Here is a 19,696-nt window from a genome sequence, read left to right as displayed (position 1 = left end):
TTCATATTAGAAATTATGTACTTGGGATATGAATAATAAAATGAGACAAAAAATTTGCCATTCCCATAAATATCAGTCTGCTTTTTTGCTGGTAATGTTTTTTCTAAGTAAATTCATGATTTTTCATTAAAATCACATGATTTAGTTCCGTACCTCAGTAACCCCTCAACCCCGTTACACAAACCATTCTCCCCCTATAAAAATAATGAACTGATACTTATGTGACATCATTAATAGGAAGTGACATCTTAGAAGTCTTCTGAACAACATTGTGAGCAGACACAGGCAAGTTACTACCTTCTTTAATAATTATAACTAAATTATGTTGTGAAATTGTGTTTGTCAAGCTTAACGACTCAACCCTGTTACATCAATTAAAGATAGAAAACTATTACTTGTGAAAATTATCTTTGTTATTTCAACAATATTCATGATTTCTTAATATCATGCATGTCATGCGCTCTCCATTTATTCACTAGATTTAGAGCAGTGGCCAGTTTGGACAAAAAAAATCACAATCCCGTCACACTCAACCCTGTCACACCTATATTTATTAAAAAGTGCCCATTTCAGGCTTTAGTATAGCAAAAGTGTGAGATTTTATGTTACTTTTATATTTGCAATTACTGAATTAGTGTGAGGGACATCTGATTAATGGGAAAATGTTGATTTGATCACAAATACATAATATTCAGAGAGCTCCCATAGTGTCCATAACTTAAAATAGGGATTTGAAGCCTGAGATTGGAAAATATGTTTTTCTGGAAGTTAAATATGTAATTAATGTTGTGGGGTGTTCAGAAATGTAATACATTTTGATAAAAAAAAATCTAAAAATGTCCAAATCGTACTGGTTTCATGGAATGACTCATATAACATAACATAACATAACATAACATAACATAACATAACATAACATAACATAACATAACATAACATAACATATATTGTTTAGCATGCAAAGGTGCTCTGGTTTAAATCCTGATGTGATTTAACTAAAATTATTTCTTAAAAAACCAAGGAAAATTTCAACTGAATATGACAGCCAGTGATCACCGTGAAAAATCAGCTTTGATATTTGAATAATTTATTTTGCACTATAAAAATTGGCGTGAGAATAGGTAAGTAACGACTATTTTGCTAGATAAATGCAAATGATCTATTGGACACACAACATTTACATTAAAATCACCCATGCATGGTTATTTGTAAATTAATCACAGCATTATAGATACAAATACTTTTTCTAAACTAAAATAATTGTGCAGAATATGACCCAGGCTCACTGGAAAAATGTGCATGCTGATATTTCTGCAAAATGATATTACATTGCTTCTTGCACATTTTGCAACCCTTTCAAAGGAAAATGTCCAGTGATTGGTTGTAAAGGCACTTTAAAAAAATTATCTAAAACATTTGATGCCATTTTAGCTTGCTTGTACAGTTCTTTGAGCTCTTCTATTTTGGCTCGTGTTTCAAAGGAATCCTACCCAAGTGCTTTGCCGTACCAGGTGAGCTACTGTGCAAGTTTACCACATCAGAAAAGCCATACATATGAAGCTGGTTATGTGATGCTAATGTCAAAATGTATCAATTTACAAATCATGCACTATGGTAAAAGTGTTTGAAGGTCATGACATAGTATTGCTCAAAGTCTTTTTTAACTGATAATCTGTCCCTGTAATCATAATTTGAGTGAAAAAGAATAAAAGTTGTTGGTGTTTTACTGCCACCAGTGCTCATTTATGCTGGAAATTGCAGTGAATTGTATGTATAGGTATTTTTCTTATGAAAAATCAAATCATTTTTGTAGATTGTATTCCCCCCCAAATATTTCTTTATCTGTTGAATAATATGATGCATTATAATTCAGTGTGGCAAAAATGGTTGTCAGTATTTATAGGATGTTAAAATCTTGTACCTGATCACATGATCCCTTTTTTCTTCTTCGTTCAGGTGTCCTTCTTTCTCTCCTTCATACAGTCTTGTTTGGATACTGTATCCCAGTGAGGAGGCAACTGTAAGAAATTCAACTAACTTCACAGACTAATTTAAACAGAAGCCCGAGCTATAACCCCTCTCTCTCTCTCATCCCTTCTCTTTCATTGCTTATGCTGCTCATCGGCTGAGAGCCGGAAGATATATGTCAGCTTTATATAATGGCAATCTTTTAGGTTTCATTCATCCTTGCTCAAGGGTCTTTGTGTGTGTGTGGTGGGAATTCTGTAGATTTGAGTACTCCTTGCTGCTGGGTCCATGTGTGTTTGTGTATGTCTGTGCATATATATATATATATATATAGCATAATGTTCACAAAGTGGCATCATGCTAATTTGGTGTAAAGGAAAACAGAGGTTACTGAGGGCTGTTAGTGACTTTGTGTCATAGCGCACTCGAGCCATAGGGAAATGGAAATTAAGGAAAAACAAGCAAATGGAAAACTTTGACCCCTATTTTAAGAACTGCTACTTTAATCATGTACCAGCTTCTACCAAGGTAACCAAGTTAAGTTAAGGACATATTTCATATACTCTATTGCTGTAAACATGAACAAGCACTGTTGATGCTTGATACATGTGATCATAAACACGAAGGCATGATGAATTATTCTGATAGACATTTTCAAAATACATCAAGGTGCCCTCAACTTATATTTTAATATTTGTTTGTAAAATGACAAAATGTGTTGTTGTAGGTCTGTGTTTTGTTGGTTGTTCTCCACACACTCCTACTTTTCCACTGCCTTACACACCCATTTCTTGAGACTTTTTAAGCTTTTGAGGTGTGAACAGCCAGGCTAAAGCTTCATGACACTTTAAGGTTTTTTGCTATAGTACGTCACTAAGCAGATCCTCATTGTCATCACCAGACTGTTGCACATGTCATACTGTTGTCTGGAGAGTTTCTTTGAGCCTTATTAAAATGGGTCACACAACTCTATGACGTAGATTCTACTTTGTTTTACTCGCCAACACCCACCAATCATTTTTTCTGCAAACAGGGTGACTGAGACAAAAGTAATGAGGACAGAATTTGTGTGTGTAACAGGTATAAATTTGATATAATTAAATATGTTGATTTATATCTTTTCAGAAGAACACATTATGTTCAAAATGCATCTAATGCATCTGTTTTATGTGTCTGTCCATCTAACTTTTTTCTATTTGTTTTACATAACTTACCAACCCCCTTTATAATAGTTTAGTTAACTCTCCCTCTTTCCTTTTGGAGTTGTCCATATGTTTTTGTTAAAGGGATAGTGAAAATATACAATTCTGTCATCATTTACCCATTGCCATGTTATTCCAAAACTGCATGAATTCCTTCTTCTATAAAGAAAAGATTAGAGTCAGTGGACTCCAACTTTGATTGGTTCATAACATTCTTGGGCACAAGAAAGAAAGTAATACAGATTTGGAATGACATGGAGGTGAGCAAATGATAAGTGTTTTCTTATTTTTGGCAGTTTTCACCATCTTTTACTATTCTTAAAATGCTGATTATATGCTGACGTGGCTGAGTCAAAACAAGCAGAGATGAACAAAACGTTTTTGTACACTCCACCCCTACAGAAACACAGCAATCAACACTTTCAAAACTGGCCCAGGAAAGAAGGAGACTGACAGACGTTATTCTAAGAGAAAGGAGGAAGCTGGACGGGTAGATGTTCTGTTTTTCTGCACTGGAGCTGAAACATGGATTTCAGTGGTCGGGCAAGACCACTCAGTCAAACACAGGAAATGGAGCCACCCTGAGACAGCGACCCCAGGTGTGTAAAGTATGCATGTCTGCATGTTGCCAATTTCATTATCACTTCAGCTAATTTTATAAGATTCTCAACAGCTATTAAAGACTGGTTATAACAACAAACAAGGTCATGAGTTTGACGCCCAGGGAGAAGACAAACAGAAAAAATGTATGCCTCGAATGCACTGTAAGTCACTTTGGAAAAAGCATCTTCCAAATGCATAAATGTCAAATGAACAGGCCCTGCAGTCTAATTCTTTCTAACACTACACTTTAATTTACAAGCCAACTGAGTATGAGGGTTTTACCTGATATAGAAAGCAGTGGCATGCTAAATTACTGAAATTAATTTATGAATTTTATTAACTCCTTTTAAAATAATTTGATCTTTTTTATCTGTATTTTATTATTTCTGTGAAACTGAGGCATGGTATAAACAATTGAAGTTGCAAAGATTATGAAAGCGTATGATGAAAGACAGTGACAGAATGACAGAGAGAGAATGAGAGGAAGAATGAGAAAAGATGTGGACATGAAAGATGTTAAGTGTTTATCCTGCTGTTAGTTTGTCACATCCTCTGATAACATTGTTTTCTGCAGTGTTCCAATGGTGGGATGAAATAATATTTTGAATATCAGCATCTAAATGGCAATCAGCCTATTTACCTTGTTTTCCACTATTCTACTACTCCTTTAACCCTCCTCCATTCATCCTTTATATTCTCTTTATTAATGTTGCTTGCAAAGTCAAACACCACTATTATTATAACTCATAAATATGGTTTGGAATTTTTTTTTCTAAATAATAATAGATAAATACATTTAATAAAATATATTTAAAAGGTGCATTTGTAGGCTATTACTGTTATTTATGCATATACAGTTTTTTTAGATGCAGCATAAATACAATCTAAAGGTCTTAACTATATATATACAACAATATATAGACCTAGGCTATTAAGTACGGAAGAGGATTAGGGCCAAGCAATAATAAAAAAAATAAAACCATCTCAAGATTAAAGTTGTTAAATTTCAAGAAAAAAGTCGAAATAAAATGTTGAGAATAAACTCATTAAATTACGTGAAAAAACTCGTTAAATTTCAAGAAAAAAGTTGAGATAAAATGTTGAGAATAAACTCGTTAAATTACGAGAAAAAAAACGTTAAATTTCGAGAAAAAAGTCGAGATAAAATGTTGAGAATAAACTCATTAAATTACAAGAAAAAACTTGTTAAATTTCAAGAAAAAAGTTGAGATAAAATGTTGAGAATAAACTCGTTAAATTACGGGAAAAAACATTAAATTTTGAGATAAAATGTTGAGAATAAACTCATTAAATTACGAGAAAAAACTCGTTAAATTTCAAGAAAAAAGTTGAGATAAAATGTTGAAAATAAACTTGTTAAATTACGAGAAAAAAACGTTAAATTTCGAGAAAAAAGTTGAGATAAAATGTTGAGAATAAACTCGTTAAATTATGAGAAAAATGTCGTTAAATTTCGAGAAAAAAGTCGAGATAAAATGTTGAGAATAAACTCATTAAATTATGAGAATAAAGTCATTAAATTACGAGAAAAAAAATTAATTTAAAATACTTAAAAAAAGTAATTTAACGAATTTGTTCTCGTAATTTAAGGACTTTTTTCTCATAATTTAATGAGTTTATTCTCAACATTTTATCTCGACTTTTTTCTCAAAATTTAACTACATTTTTCTCATAATTTAACGAGTTTATTCTCAACATTTTATCTCAACTTTTTTCTCAAAATTTAACTACATTTTTCTCATAATTTAACGATTTTGTTCTCGTAATTTAATGACTTTATTCTCAACATTTTACCTCGACTTTTTTCTCGAAATTTAATGTAATTTTTCTCATAATTTAATGAATTTGTTCTCGTAATTTAAGGACTTTTTTCTCGTAATTTAACGAGTTTATTCTCAACATTTTATTTCGAATTTTTTGTCGAAATTTAACAACTTTTTTTCTCGAAATTTAACAACTTTAATCTCGAGATGGTTTTATTTTTTTTATTGCTTGGCCCTAATCCTCTTCCGTAATTAAGCAAAATGTATTAACATAATAAAATTTTAGACTACTGACAAAAACTAATAATGTGTATCTCACACATTGTCATGTGAACAACCAGTCAGTAATTGTACTGATTTCAATCTCACAGTCAATTGAAAGTTGTATGTGTTTGATTAACTAAAATAAACCGACACATAAGAGTCAATCGTTCTAGAGTCGAACTACGTTCACTAAAAAGAGCTGGTTCATAAATTTGTTAATTCATTCTGTATAGCACTACTGTATAGCACTACTCACTCTGTTTCACACTGTAAATTCAGTAGAGGTGTTGCGGACAATTCATTCAAGAGCTGAAAGCTCCGACAATATGGTATTCTGTCTGCATTGGCAGAAAAATGCACATGTGAGAACTGATAATGGAACTGAATGTCACACAGAACACCTTAAGGCAGGAACACACCAAGCCGACGGTCGGGCAGTTTTTCTTCGTCGGCCGACTGTTTTCTCAGTGTGTTCCACACCGTCGGCTGAAGTTGGTCCTCGTCGGCTTTTTGTCCGCCGATTCGACATGTTGAATCGGCGTTGGAGCTCGTCGGTCCGTCGGGCCATCTGATCATTCTGATTGGCTGTTCAGCTACTGCCGCCTGCTGTTTCAGAAAGGCATTTCATATCACGCAGGCGCAGAACTGACGTGCTGCTTGGCCGTCCAACTTTGAACACAGACGCTGCCGACGAGAGCCAACCCCGCAGTCTGCTTTCGTCGCCACTAGTTCGTCGGCGTCGGCTTGGTGTGTTCTGGCCTTTAACCGCATAGCAACACCCTGGCAGTGACTTACAACAACATAGGAGACTTAGGCAGTGATCTTTCACTGGAAAACACACACGTTTTCTTCAGAAAACATTAAAATATATGTTTCTACTGCTTTCTATGGTCTGATACATTGTGCCTCTATAAAGTGACTGACAGTCCGCTGCCTTTTCCCAGAAACCTTGGCTTATTCATTACTTTCTCCTGTTTATTCTGTTCCTTACCCATTTTCTCTCAATTTTTTTCCCTCCCTCATCTTCTGCATCATCCATTGTTTCAGCAGCATCTCAGCATTGGCTCCCTAGAGTGACCAGTGCTACACTTACAGGAAGTCCAGGGTCTGCTTCCTGTCAGGTTGAAGAGAACAATCAATCATTTCCTCTTTTGACTTTTGCAAATATGTTTTGCCAGTTTATATGCTTGTGTGTTTATAGTAGGTTGTACATAACAGGGTTAGAGAACATTTACACATGTGAACAAGACTTCTTAACTGTTTACAAGTGGCTCTTATTATATTTTTGACCGCTGTTTCCTTTAACCTGTTGAACAGCAGTCAACACAGTGATCAGGTACAAACTGATTGACAAAATGATGATCTTTCATTTGAGTAATCACTTGATTTGGCAAGTTTTCAAGATTCGCTGCATCAAATCTTTAAAGGATTTTTTGAGTTTTGTTTTGTAGCAAAAACTAAAAACTAAATATTAAATATTATAATTTTTCATTCATTTTATATAATTTTCTATTAATAAATGTAATAATATTTATTTATTATTATGCCTGTGAATAAAATTGTATACTTCAAAATCAAAACATATAAATGACTTCTGAAGTTTCCTAGATTTCAGACAGAATTAACAAAAAATATGAGTTTGTCTCTCGTTATGTTAAAAAATATCCTGGCTCTTCCAAGCTTTATAATGGTAGTGAATGGCACTCCTGATTTCGCTCCTGAAGTCCAAAAAAGTGCATCCATCTATCATAAAAGAACACCACATGGCTCCAGGGAGTTAATAAAGGCCTTCTGAAGTGAAGTGATGGGTTATTGTGAAAAAAATATCCATATTTAAATCTTTATAAACTAAAATAACTAGCTTCCGGCAGATGGCCTTCATAAATCGACTTACACCAAAAGAGTAATCTCTGACCTGACAGATGATGCACTGATGAACATAAAAGCTCAGATGATATAGAAAAACAGTCTAAAATGAGAATTTTTAAAAAGAAAATGTTGCCCAGCCCTATTTTTTTTAACCACAAGCTTACACTATTCCTAGATTCTAGCGTCAGAAGTTACTCTTTTGGCGCAAGTTGACTTCCGTCTGCTGGAAGACCAAATACAAAGTACAAAAACCAAATACAATAACTCAATAAGGAAAATGTCTGAATGGCCATTGTGTGTCTCATTACTGATTGATTAACCAAACCAAATGAACTAAAACAATGAGGTAAATACTTGGTGTTGTGAGTCATAACTTTCTCAAGAGAACTTTCAAAGAATGGTTTCTCTTGCCTTACTTTTAAAACTGACTCATATGCACTGACCAATATAAATTTGTGGTATTAATGTAACATGAATGACTCAAACAACAAAACTTTGAAGCACTGATTTTAATATTCGGCTCCCACACTACTGGCACTCCGTCCTTTTGAACCCTTTGTGGTGCTAACTTCCATAGGAAATCACTTGTTCATTAGAAGTTTTGAATTTGAGGAAAAGGAAGCTTGTATCTGCTGGTACGTATGCCTGCCGCCGCTCTGGTTCCCTGTCTCTCATTCTTCTCATACGTAGAGTCTGTTTTCCCAATGGAGGCTTCTCAACTGTCTTGAGATTTGTCTCTAGTACACAGGATGAAGTAATCAGTGTTTGGCTTTTTTATATGCCAACATTTTTTTATTATTTTGTTATGTTTTGTATGTGGGGGGGGGGGGGGGTGCTCTGTGTTCGGGCCGATTACCGAGCTCGGAGCCCTCTCACAATGCTCCATGAAAACCAAGGAGCACTGATTTTCACTATGTTCATATAACGGAAATTCTGAAGAATGATTCATCAAAGATGTAAACAGTTACTTAATTTGTTCCTCGAGAATCCCTTTTTTTTTTAAAAAGGAGACTGTTGTGTGAATGATTTAACAATAGTCACTTGTTTAGTTTCTGAATGAATCAGTGTTTTTGAACAAATCAAATGAATGAATGAACGAACCAATGGTTCACTCATAAATGCAATGATTTGAACATTTTTGTTCATAGTAATAAAATAAGAACAAATAAACCAATTGCAAATGATAGCACAAAAAAATACAATAGAATAGAGAGACAAATGAAATAAACATGGCTTTAATTTTTTCAGGTAAGAAACTACAGAAATTAAAGTAATCAAAATAACACTGGATAGTCTTTATTGTAAAAATTAAATTCAGATTAATGCTTACAATTAAAGTTACAAAAGTTACTCAGTCAAGAGCAGTGAGTAATTTTCTCTTTGACTTTTGTTCTTTGATTAACATGACAGGCAGCAGCAGGTTTATTAGGCTGCTGTCACTTTAAGAGCGAATGCACGGATTTAATATACTGTTACACAACACGCGTTTTCTCTCAATTAATTACGATCAAAAACTTACAGTATTTACCTAAATACTCGGCAAGTTGGGCATTTTGACATAATTTTGAATGTATTTGACCGTTTAAGCGCAATAAACACGAAAAAAAGTCACTTTGGTACTCGCAAGCTGTTTAAAAGGCGGCTTTTTATGTTAGCATCACTTATATAGATATAATGAATAAAATTATGCGCAATACAAGCACTATTCAACCGAAGCAAGTGAGAGGAGGCAGGTGTGTCAGTTCACTGTCGGGGAGAAAGTGCAAGAATGTACTGCTGGTCTCGGAAAGGAGTATTGGAACCGTTTCAAATATTTATCGATATTTTTGACAACACTATAGTGCTTAATTTGGTCATCATTTAATGTTCAATATACGCAAAACCATTTGAGAACCACTGCATTATTTTGGACAGCTATATTGTTGTCATATGTTTCACATTCTGTAAGGTCAGTCAAGCACTCTGATATCAACAGGTCAGCAGAGGTGAGGGTGTGTCAGGTCTGTCAAGAGGAACAACAGAGAAGGCCAGGTCTTTCACTTCTGTCCAAAATCAACATTTGTTCCTCTCGCATACACAATTGCAGCTGGGCAGCGCCGGCCGTCGCACCCATTTAGGTGTTCTTTATGACCACAACCGGTCGACCGGCACAATGACCTCAGTCTCAGCACAGTTACCTGCTCCATACACCCATAAACACGCCACACGAAATCGTTCAAACACACACACTAATCAAGAGTTTAGGTTGGCCCAGGCTGATGTCCGCTTGTGGTGAGTGAAAAACACAGAGTGTGTATAAACTGTGATCGGTGAGAACAGTTTTTGTGTACATGTGGGGAAGTGAAGAGAATGCTTTTGTATATACTGTTAAATTAATTAAACAATCATTGGAAAGGTCTGAAAATATAGTTCCCACAGGAAGTGAGTCTCAGTTCTGGAATAATGAGGAGAAATGAAAAGACACACTGGAGGTGTGAACAGAGTTGAGAGTTCATAAAGGCACATTATTTCGCACAAACTTTAAAGGGATAGTTCACCCAAAAATGCTGTTATCATTTCCTCACACTCAAGCTTTTCCAAACCTGAATTTCTTTCTTGTGCTATACACATAAAAGAAGATATTTTGAAGGTAACCAAACAGTTGACTTCCATATATGGAAGTCAATGGGGTCAACTGTTTGGTTACTGACATTCTTCAAAATATCTTCTTTTGTGTTCAGCAGAAGAATGAAATTCAGACAGGGTTGGAACAACTTGAGGGGAAGGAAATAATGGAAATTTTTGGGTGTACTAATTTATAAAATATGTCATAGGCACCCTTTTTCTGTCCAGACACAGGACAAATATGACTCCTAATTTGAAGACTTTAATTTATGTGGAGACTCTTTCTTAGTCCTTTGATCCATCTGTGTCTCTTTAAATGATTCTATTTGAATCATCCCTCCTTAGCATCTTCATCCTCTTTTTTAGCAGTGAAAAACTGCTGAAGTCTTCATTTATTCAGCAATAGGAAATTTGTAATGAATGACAGAGTGAGAAATTGCTTTGACTTAAATTTAACTGGTTGTATCTTTGTATGACGCATGTGAAGCTTGTTATAGAAATATAAATTTCAAACATTTAGTAAATTTCAAGGATACTTAATTTTTTTTCAAATCTGGACTGTGTATTACTGAAATACACAAAGTGCTTCAGCTTTACAGTGCCCTCAAAAAGCATTTGGCATTCAAGTCTTACTTGTCAAAAATGTAAATGTAATTGCATTAGATTAGATAAAACATCCAACAAAGTGGCATTTGCAAACAAATGATGCCAAACACTTTTAATGAACTGATGTCAGGGTGATTTTAGTGAGCTTGTAACACTAACTTCACTAAATGTTGTTAGTGTTAAGAATGTGAAACTGATTTTTAAATAAATAAATAAATAAAATTTCATTAGTAAGTGTATTGTGAGCAGCATTTGATAGTTGTGTTATAGCTTCATGAGTGTCTGCTGCATTGGCACGATGTGGGCTCACGCCTGACTGCACATGCTCCATAGGCTCAATGCTCTAGAATGACATCATGTCTTTCTGTGTCATCCTATCACTATTCACCGGCAGTCCTGTGTGGCTTATCCTGCTAGTGTCCACTATATCAACACACAAACCCCTCTAGGGCACAATACTAGGGTCCGAATTGCAGAGTATACCAAGTCACTGAAATGTTACACAGCATCAGACTTTTTCAGTCAGATATAAATAATTTTAATCTTTAATGAATTAAAAAACATGTTAATGTGAATTTTTTTTTTTTATGCATTTCTATTATTAATATTTTTGTATTGATATAATTCTAGTTCCATCTTTTATTGTTTCCCTATATCCCCATCTTTAGAGAAACATGCCTTTATTTTGGGGATCCCAGGTTAACTTGTATTATTGCTCATGTTGTGTTTGCTAATAGTTTTTTTTTTTTTGTCTAAATAAAAATGTCCTGAGTTAACATATTTCATAGTGAAAGAAAAAATTGAACAAACAATAAATTTAGTTTTAACTGAAGACACATATGATGTGCAACATATTATAGCCTATAGAGTGCCCCAGGGATGACGCGTTTTTGTAGGCCAACCCGGAAGTTAGCGCCGCACGGGTTCCCTCGGTTGAAAGCCTATGCATTTTTCCTATAGACTTTTGGAAAATCGCAGAAAATAAGCTCTGTGTTTAACAAAGGGTTATGACACTTACATGTTTTGTCTATCAAGATAATCTTTACAAGTGAACACAACATTTATACATTTTGAAGCCTAAATAAAGTAGTCAGATAGTTAGCTAAAAAAGCTAACAGTAGGCTATAAACAGACTACAGCACATGGTCGCGGATCAACGTCGTCACCACCAAGCTTCCTCAAACTGTATTTAAAAAACAACTTTATTTATAAACATGCTAGCTGATTATGATCTGTGCTGTTATGAATACTTTTCCACTTTTTCATGAGAAATGCTGTCCAAATGTCCCGTTTTTAATGATGACGTCTAAAGTCCCCGCCAAAGGAAGTAGTCCCTTTTAGCAATTTGTTAGCAACCGCCGATTTTAAGACACAGTAAAAGTTTAAAAAAATCACAAGTGGCTAATAACTGGTGTGTTTTATGTCATAGATCAAAACGTGAAAGTATTTAGAGGCTTTGTTAACCACAGACCTTATTTCAGGCGATTTAGCAATGAAGACTTAGACTTTATGGTGTTGGAACCGGAAGTCCTAAAATGCTAACTCGCTTCCGGGTTTTGCCTACAAAAATGCGTCATCCCTTGGGCACTCTATGGCAGGTATTTATGATTAATGGTGAGGGGGCGACATGTTATAGGACCAAAGTTAAAATTTTTATGACACATTTGGCATCATAATTTCATTAAATGATAACAAATTTAAAGTGTTTGTCCGCTCGTAAGTTTGTTTTCAATATAGCCTTTAGCACACACACATAAATGGACAACATAAGTAACACAGACTTCAGTCTTCCATTAAGCAGTTAGTTAATTGTACTCTTCTCTTTATCTTGATGTTTGGTCCTAATGTACACAGCAACCAGTCAAATGTTTATGAGAGATACTGTGCTGAATGGGGAAATGAATTGTGTAACTTGGAATAAACTCTCCGTCTATGTGGCATAAAACATTGCCCATTGACTGTCAGTCATGTTGTTTTCTCTCCAAAAATTGTAGCACAAACTGTTTCCCCTGACAACAATAATTCAACAGTTTAGATAAGTGCTAAACAATCCCAAACTTTAAATAAACCATTCCCAAGTATAGGGTTTTGGCAACTGTTCTATGTGCTCTCTTGATCAGGACTGCCACAGTAAGAGAAACAGTGACTCTGGGGTCTCTGAGACCCCATACAAAATATGTAAACCCAAAAATGCCAAATAACTCAGACTATACATTTCCTGACCTTTAAACATTGGTGCTTTGCGTAATGTTTAAAATCTTGGTGTGAACCAACACTGACAAGAATGTGTCTGGCCAATGATTCAGCTGCGCAGGAAGCTTTTTAACAGGGTATTGTTAAAGTTTATCCATGTGTGTATGTGTGTTTGAGCTTCCTGGCCGATATCATAAATATGCCATTGCGTTGCACTGTTGCCCCGTTATCACACAACCCTTAAACCTTATACCTCCAACACCCAGCTTTCCTCCATGTGTGTGCCCAAATGCTTTATTATCACCATTTCCTAAGGCTGTCTGTTTGTGAAATATCTCTGTTGTCGTAAGGTCTTTTGGCTTAGAGTGCAGCAACTTTTTGTTGAAGATTTGTGGGTGGATAATTTATTGTGTGTATCCCACACATACAGTGAAACACAAACACTGTAATACCAAAATGCTGCTCCACCTAACATGAGAAACCATGTCATAAAGTTTGTGGCAGTTTCCCAGTTCTCATTGCTGTACATGGACCATAAAACACATAAACTTTTACACTTTGTTTTCTGCCAGCATTTCTTTCGCTCTATGAAAACTTTTTTTTTTTTAATGTATTTGAAAGAAATCTCTCCTTGGTCACCAAGTCTGCATTTATTTGATCAAAAATATAGTAAAACAGTAATATTGTGAAATATTATTTCAATTTAAAATAATTTATATTTCAATATTTTTAAAAGGTTTCAAATTTATTCCTGTGATGGCCATTACTCCAGTCTTCAGTGTCACATGATCCTTCAGAGATCCTTCTAATATGCTGATTTGGTGCTCAAGAAATATTTATCATTATCAATGTTGAAAGCAGTTGTGCTGCTTACTATCTTTGTGTACTAATTTGTGATACATTTCTGCTGAATTCTTTAAATAGAAGGTTAAAAAAAACAGCATTCAAAGCAAAATCTTTTGTAACAATGTTAAAGTCTTTACTGTCACTTTTGATCAATTTAATGCATCATTTCTTTGAAAAAATTGTACTTATGTTATATATAATTACTTATTATTTAAAGGGTTAGTTCACCCAAAAATGAAAATTCTGTCATTTATTACTCACCCTCATGTCGTTCAACACCCGTAAGACCTTCGTTAATCTTCGGAACACAAATTAAGATATTTTAGTTGAAATCCGATGGTTCCGTGAGGCCTCCATAAGGAGCAATGACATTTCCTCTCTCAAGATCCATAAAGGTACTGAAAACATATTTAAATCGGTTCATGTGAGTACAGTGGTTCAATATTAATATTATAAAGCGACGAGAATATTTTTGATGCGCCAAAAAAACAAAATAACGACTTATTTAGTGATGGCCGATTTCAAAACACTGCTTCAGGAAGCATTGGATCATAAATGAATCAGTGTATCGAATCTGCTGTTCGGAGCGCCAAAGTCACGTGATTTCAGCCGTTGACAGTTTGACACGCGATCTGAAACATGATTCGACACACTGATTCATTTATGCTCCGATGCTTCATGAAGCAGTGTTTTGAAATCGGCCATCACGGAGCCATCGGATTTCAACTAAAATATCTTAATTTTTGTTCTGAAGATGAACGAAGGTCTTATGGGTGTGGAACGGCATGAGGGTAAGTAATAAATGACAGAATTTTCATTTTTGGGTGAACTAACCCTTTAAAGTAAATGGAACTGGAAGTTTAATGACCACAGATTGGTTTTCATCATCTGATGCATCCTTACAGTATATGTATATCTTGATGAAGTAGGCCATTGCTGTGGACCTCATGCCCCAGTTTTATTTATTTATTTTTTTAGTGTGTGCTCTTGGTTCAGGCTTGTGGATGGTGTCCTGTCCCTCTGGCCCCTCTGGCTGCGGGTCTGTTGATCCTATTGTCTTCTGCATCAACACTCGTGGTCTGGTGCATAAAGGGCATCTGGTTAGCAGCTTAGAGTCTACGGCAGGCATGAAAAGCAGCCATCATAGCCCATTCGCTCACATCTGCTCAGTGGTGCGACAAGGACGAGGACTGAGTCTGGGTGACTGGGGGACAGGAGTTCAATTCGCCCCACAGGGCACCAGGAGCAACAGACTGAACTGGACTCTATTGAATTCGCCACTGTGCAAAGGTGACCGTTTGAGATCATTTAACTTTGGCTCTTCTTTTAATGCAATAGCTTGTATGTTTATAGTTTTTTGTCTTTGAAACTGTATTCTTTTATGTCTAAGATGTGCAGATGGCTTATATTGTTGAATGTGAGCCCTTTGGTGATGTGTTTTGGCAATAGCATATCTGAGTCTTACAGTTGTTTCCTGGTCCAGTTTGTAAATGGTCAGTTCAGTCTAGTTTGTTCAGTCTAGTTGTTTAGAAAGGAGGTTTACAGATTAGTGAGAAGGTACACTTGGAAAGTATTTTTCGTGATATCACTAACTATATTTTGAAATCTCTATAAAAAAAACAGCAAGCGTATATGATGTATTTATTATGTATGTGTCAGGATTATTATGTATCACTGGATTATGTAAAAGACACTTGTATCAGCTTGTTTGTCCCTAATTCCTATTTGTCTTTCTTGTACACAGCTAATATACAACCATGGGAGACTGGAGCTTCTTGGGTAATATTTTGGAGGAAGTAAACGAGCACTCCACTGTGATCGGCCGTGTTTGGCTCACGGTGCTGTTCATTTTCCGCATTTTGATTCTGGGCACGGCTGCCGAGTTTGTCTGGGGAGATGAACAGTCTGATTACGTATGTAACACTCAGCAGCCAGGTTGCGAGAACGTGTGTTACGACGAGGCCTTTCCGATCTCTCACATCCGTCTCTGGGTGTTACAGATCATTTTTGTATCCACACCTTCACTTGTTTACGTTGGCCATGCTGTCCATTACATTCACATGGAGGAGAAGCGCAAGGAGCGTGAAGAAGCTGAGATTAGCCACCAACAGGAAATGGGCGAGGAGCGTGTTCCCCTAGCGACGGATCAGGGAAGTGTTCGCACCACCAAGGAGACCAGCACGAAGGGTAGCAAAAAGTTCCGACTCGAGGGCACCTTGCTTTGCACCTATATATGCCATATCATCTTCAAAGCTCTGTTTGAAGTTGGCTTTGTGGTCGGCCAATACTTCCTCTACGGGTTCCGCATCCTGCCACTGTACAAGTGCAGTCGTTGGCCGTGCCCAAACACGGTGGACTGCTACGTCTCCCGGCCCACTGAAAAGACTATCTTCATCATTTTCATGCTGGCAGTTGCTTGCGTTTCATTGTTCCTCAACTTTGTGGAGATCAGCCACCTTGGCTTGAAGAAGATCCGCTTTGTGTTCCATCGACCAGCTCCTGCACAGTTGGAGCCTCTTGGACCACCGGAGAGGAGCTTACCGTTTCTCTTAAACACCCCTGTCCAAAAAGGCAAAGGCTACAGGCGCCTTGAAGAGGAGAAGAAAGACGAGGTTGCACACATATATCCACTAGCTGAGGTCGGTATGGAAGAGGGCCAGTTCCTTTCACCTCAACTGGAGAAGGAGCAGAAAAGGAGTCAGGGGGCGGTTATGCCAACAGCTCCACCTGTAGAGGAGACAATCATATGCGATGAGACTCGACCCTCCTTCGTTCAGGTCACAGAGACACTATCAGAGCTCCCACCAGAGGAGCTACTTCGGGAAGGAGATGAGGTAGACAGCTTAAAGGCAGTTTTACCAGAAGTACTGGAGGAGCGATCAGAGGGGGAAAGTGTGGAGGAAACATATTTAATATCACTTGAGGAGAGTTTGGATATAGATCTAGGAGAACTGGCCAGTAGAGAGGCAACTGAGGAAAAGTCAGTGAAAGAGAGTAGCTTGGTAGATACTGAGCCAACACAAGAGGAAATAATTTCAGGAGCTGAAGAAGAGAAGGAAATCTTAGAAGAATTTGAGGAAAAGGAGGATAACACCTTTAAGGTCAAGGAATTAAGAGAAGAAGAGAATTTACTTGATGTGGTTGAGGAAGGAACAGAAATTAAGGCATCTGACGAAGAGAGAGAACTTTGTGAGATTGAGCCTTTTGTAAATGAGGACATTTTGGAGGAGGTAAAAACTTTAGATGATGAGAAGATTGCTGGAGTTTTGGGGGAACAAGAGTCTGGGGATTTAGGGGAGGTTGTAGGGTCAAATTTATCTGACATAGAGCCCATTGGGGATGAAGTGGATTTGGGAAAGGACAAAGCTCAGGGGGATGTAGAAGATACAGAGGGGGATGAAGTTCAAAGGGATGTAGTAGACTCAGGAGTGGGTGGAACTTTAGAAGATGTAGCTAATATAGGACAGGGTGGCGCTCTAGAGGATTTAGTGGGTGCAGGAAGAAGTTGTGCTCTAGAAGATGAAAGGATGGGTAAGGATGAAGTTTTAGAAAATCTAAATGAGAATAGACCTCTTGAGACTGCATTTAGTCCAGATGAGGAGGTTCTAGGTAAAGCTCTAGGACTTTCAGTTGACTCTGAACAGGTGGAAACTTTGGGGAAGGAGGAGGTATTATTAGAGATTGAGGATCCAGAGAATATGAAAGGCTCTAGGGAGTGGGATAAGAAAAAAGAGGATTCTGTGGAAATTGGAGGCCCTGAGAAGGAGTGTTCTGAAGAATCAAAAGCCTTGAAGGCCAAAGAGGAGGTGATGGATGTGCCATTTGTAGCTCTGGAACTAGAGTCAACAGAGGAAACAAGATCATTAAGCCGTCTTAGCAAAGGAAGCAGCAGAGCCAGGTCAGATGATCTAACTATATGATTGACCAAACAGAAATTTAACCAAAGAGTCAAATATTTGATTCCAAATTTCCCAAGTGCCACATTATCAGGTGAACCAGCTTACAAGCATGTTTTCTAAAACAGGGTTTTTTAAAATGTGATGCCAAATGATTCTCCCCTTTATACTGAAGTATAAAGGCAGCTATGTGTTTTCATGCATAATGATTTATAATGTGTGAGAAAAATATTATTTCTCCAAATTTTCCTGAACCCCCTAGTATCCCTCTGTGGTGCCCTAAGTTTGAAAATTCCTGTTCTAGATGATACATTTTTACAAAAGTTAATCTTAAAAGCAAAAAAAAAAAAAAAAAAAAGCAGAGAGAAAAAAATCATATAGCTTATAGAGGTCAAACTATAAGCAATAGCTGCTTTATAAAAAGTAGCTAATTTCTCACAGTAAAAAGTATTAATGACATATTTTCCAAACACTATTTTAATTCCATTTTCATGTTTTGAAGCTGGAAAACATAGGTCGGAGAATACAAGCAAAAAACAAAACAAAAAATTACAGTCTTGATTTTAACTATTTATTCATGCAATTTATTACAAATCCACAGGGATAGTCACAGGGAGTAAATAATCTCACATTCTCCATTTATGCCTTATTTGTCTATTGTTTAATTAGTTATGTTTATCTATACATTTGCCTTTTATTGTTACATGCTGATCCTGGGCCATAGAAATAATTGTTATTGTTTATAAATCTTCTACCGATTTGTGTATAACATTCATATTCATATCCTTTTCCATTTACATCTGAATTGCTACTGCCAATGGTTTTCAAATCCATTAAAAAGAGTTTTAAAATGATAATTCCATTATTTATTCCAATATTTATGTGGACTGTATCATTAAAAAACAATATATAACAATTATTTTATGCTGTGTGCAATACCTCACCACCCCATACAATGATCCTTTACTGCTTTATATGTCAAGATTTTATCTGATAATAAAGATACAACAATGACTGATGACTAAAAGAGCCCTGCGTTTGTCTTTTGTGCGGTAGGCTATAAAGCATTTCACCCAACTAACCCATGACATAATTTCTATTAAAATGTAGAAAGATAAAAATTATTTTTGAAGAAAAGGTATGAAAGTGCACTTCACAGGGTAACACTGGACTGAAATGGACCTTCTATGACCTCTAGTGGTCAAATATATGTAGGCTTAATAACTCAAGGTTTTAACGGATTAAATTTCAAATTATTTTTTATTAAATGAATATTTTTATTTATTTATTTAAAACAAATAACAACCACAGTCCAAAAAGAGAAACTGAAAGTACCACCTTGTCACACATGGCAAATCTGGGAATATCCACATGAAGTTGTAACGTCGGTTCAGTTTTGGTTTCGTTTCACAGGGGTATTCCAGAAAGCAGGCTATGTTACTTACCCGGGTATGTTTAAGGGTAAGAAAGCTGATAACCTCAACTTTCGGTTCCAAAAACGGAGGAACCTTTCATGGTAAGTAAGTATACAATTTACTCTCAGAACATAAACTGATCCAATGCAGGTTCTGCAGAGTTCATTTACTTCTACCAGAAAGACTCGGGAGGCAAAATAACATAACGATGAAATTTATTAACAACCAGAAAGCTATACAATAAGATAAAGTTCTTTGGCGTAGGCCCCGTCCGTAGCACACATCCGAAGGTCGCTCCAGCTCCACCTCCACCTCTGCCCTCCAGATCCCTGCCAAAGAGTATAGAACCCAAGAGGTGACACTTTGATACTTTTTGGGTAACAGCCACTAGGTGGCGCTCCAGTAGCTCGGCCGCCATTATGGGGTGAAAATAATAACTGAACCAC

At 36.3% G+C, this 19,696-nt stretch overlaps 1 protein-coding gene across 3 annotated transcripts in view; it reads left to right on the top strand.

Annotated features, from left to right (window-relative positions):
* gja8a (gap junction protein alpha 8 paralog a) overlaps nucleotides 1-19,278 on the top strand; it is a 34,612-nt gene extending 15,334 nt beyond the window's left edge. For 2 of the 3 annotated variants that reach the window (XM_048193795.1, XM_048193796.1), the window contains 3 exons: nucleotides 3,573-3,769; nucleotides 14,918-15,229; nucleotides 15,684-19,278. In XM_048193795.1, the coding sequence (XP_048049752.1) occupies nucleotides 15,697-17,859 (2,163 nt within the window). In that variant the 5' untranslated portion in view covers nucleotides 3,573-3,769; nucleotides 14,918-15,229; nucleotides 15,684-15,696 and the 3' untranslated portion in view covers nucleotides 17,860-19,278. The remainder of the gene's footprint in view (nucleotides 1-3,572; nucleotides 3,770-14,917; nucleotides 15,230-15,683) is intronic. The other variant, XM_048193797.1, reaches the window with a different exon arrangement.
* Nucleotides 19,279-19,696: the final 418 nt, after the last annotated feature.

The sequence above is a fragment of the Megalobrama amblycephala genome, linkage group LG6 (assembly GCF_018812025.1).
Source record: "Megalobrama amblycephala isolate DHTTF-2021 linkage group LG6, ASM1881202v1, whole genome shotgun sequence".
Classification (NCBI taxonomy): Eukaryota; Metazoa; Chordata; class Actinopteri; order Cypriniformes; family Xenocyprididae; genus Megalobrama; species Megalobrama amblycephala.
This window is presented reverse-complemented; position numbering and strand designations above follow the sequence as displayed.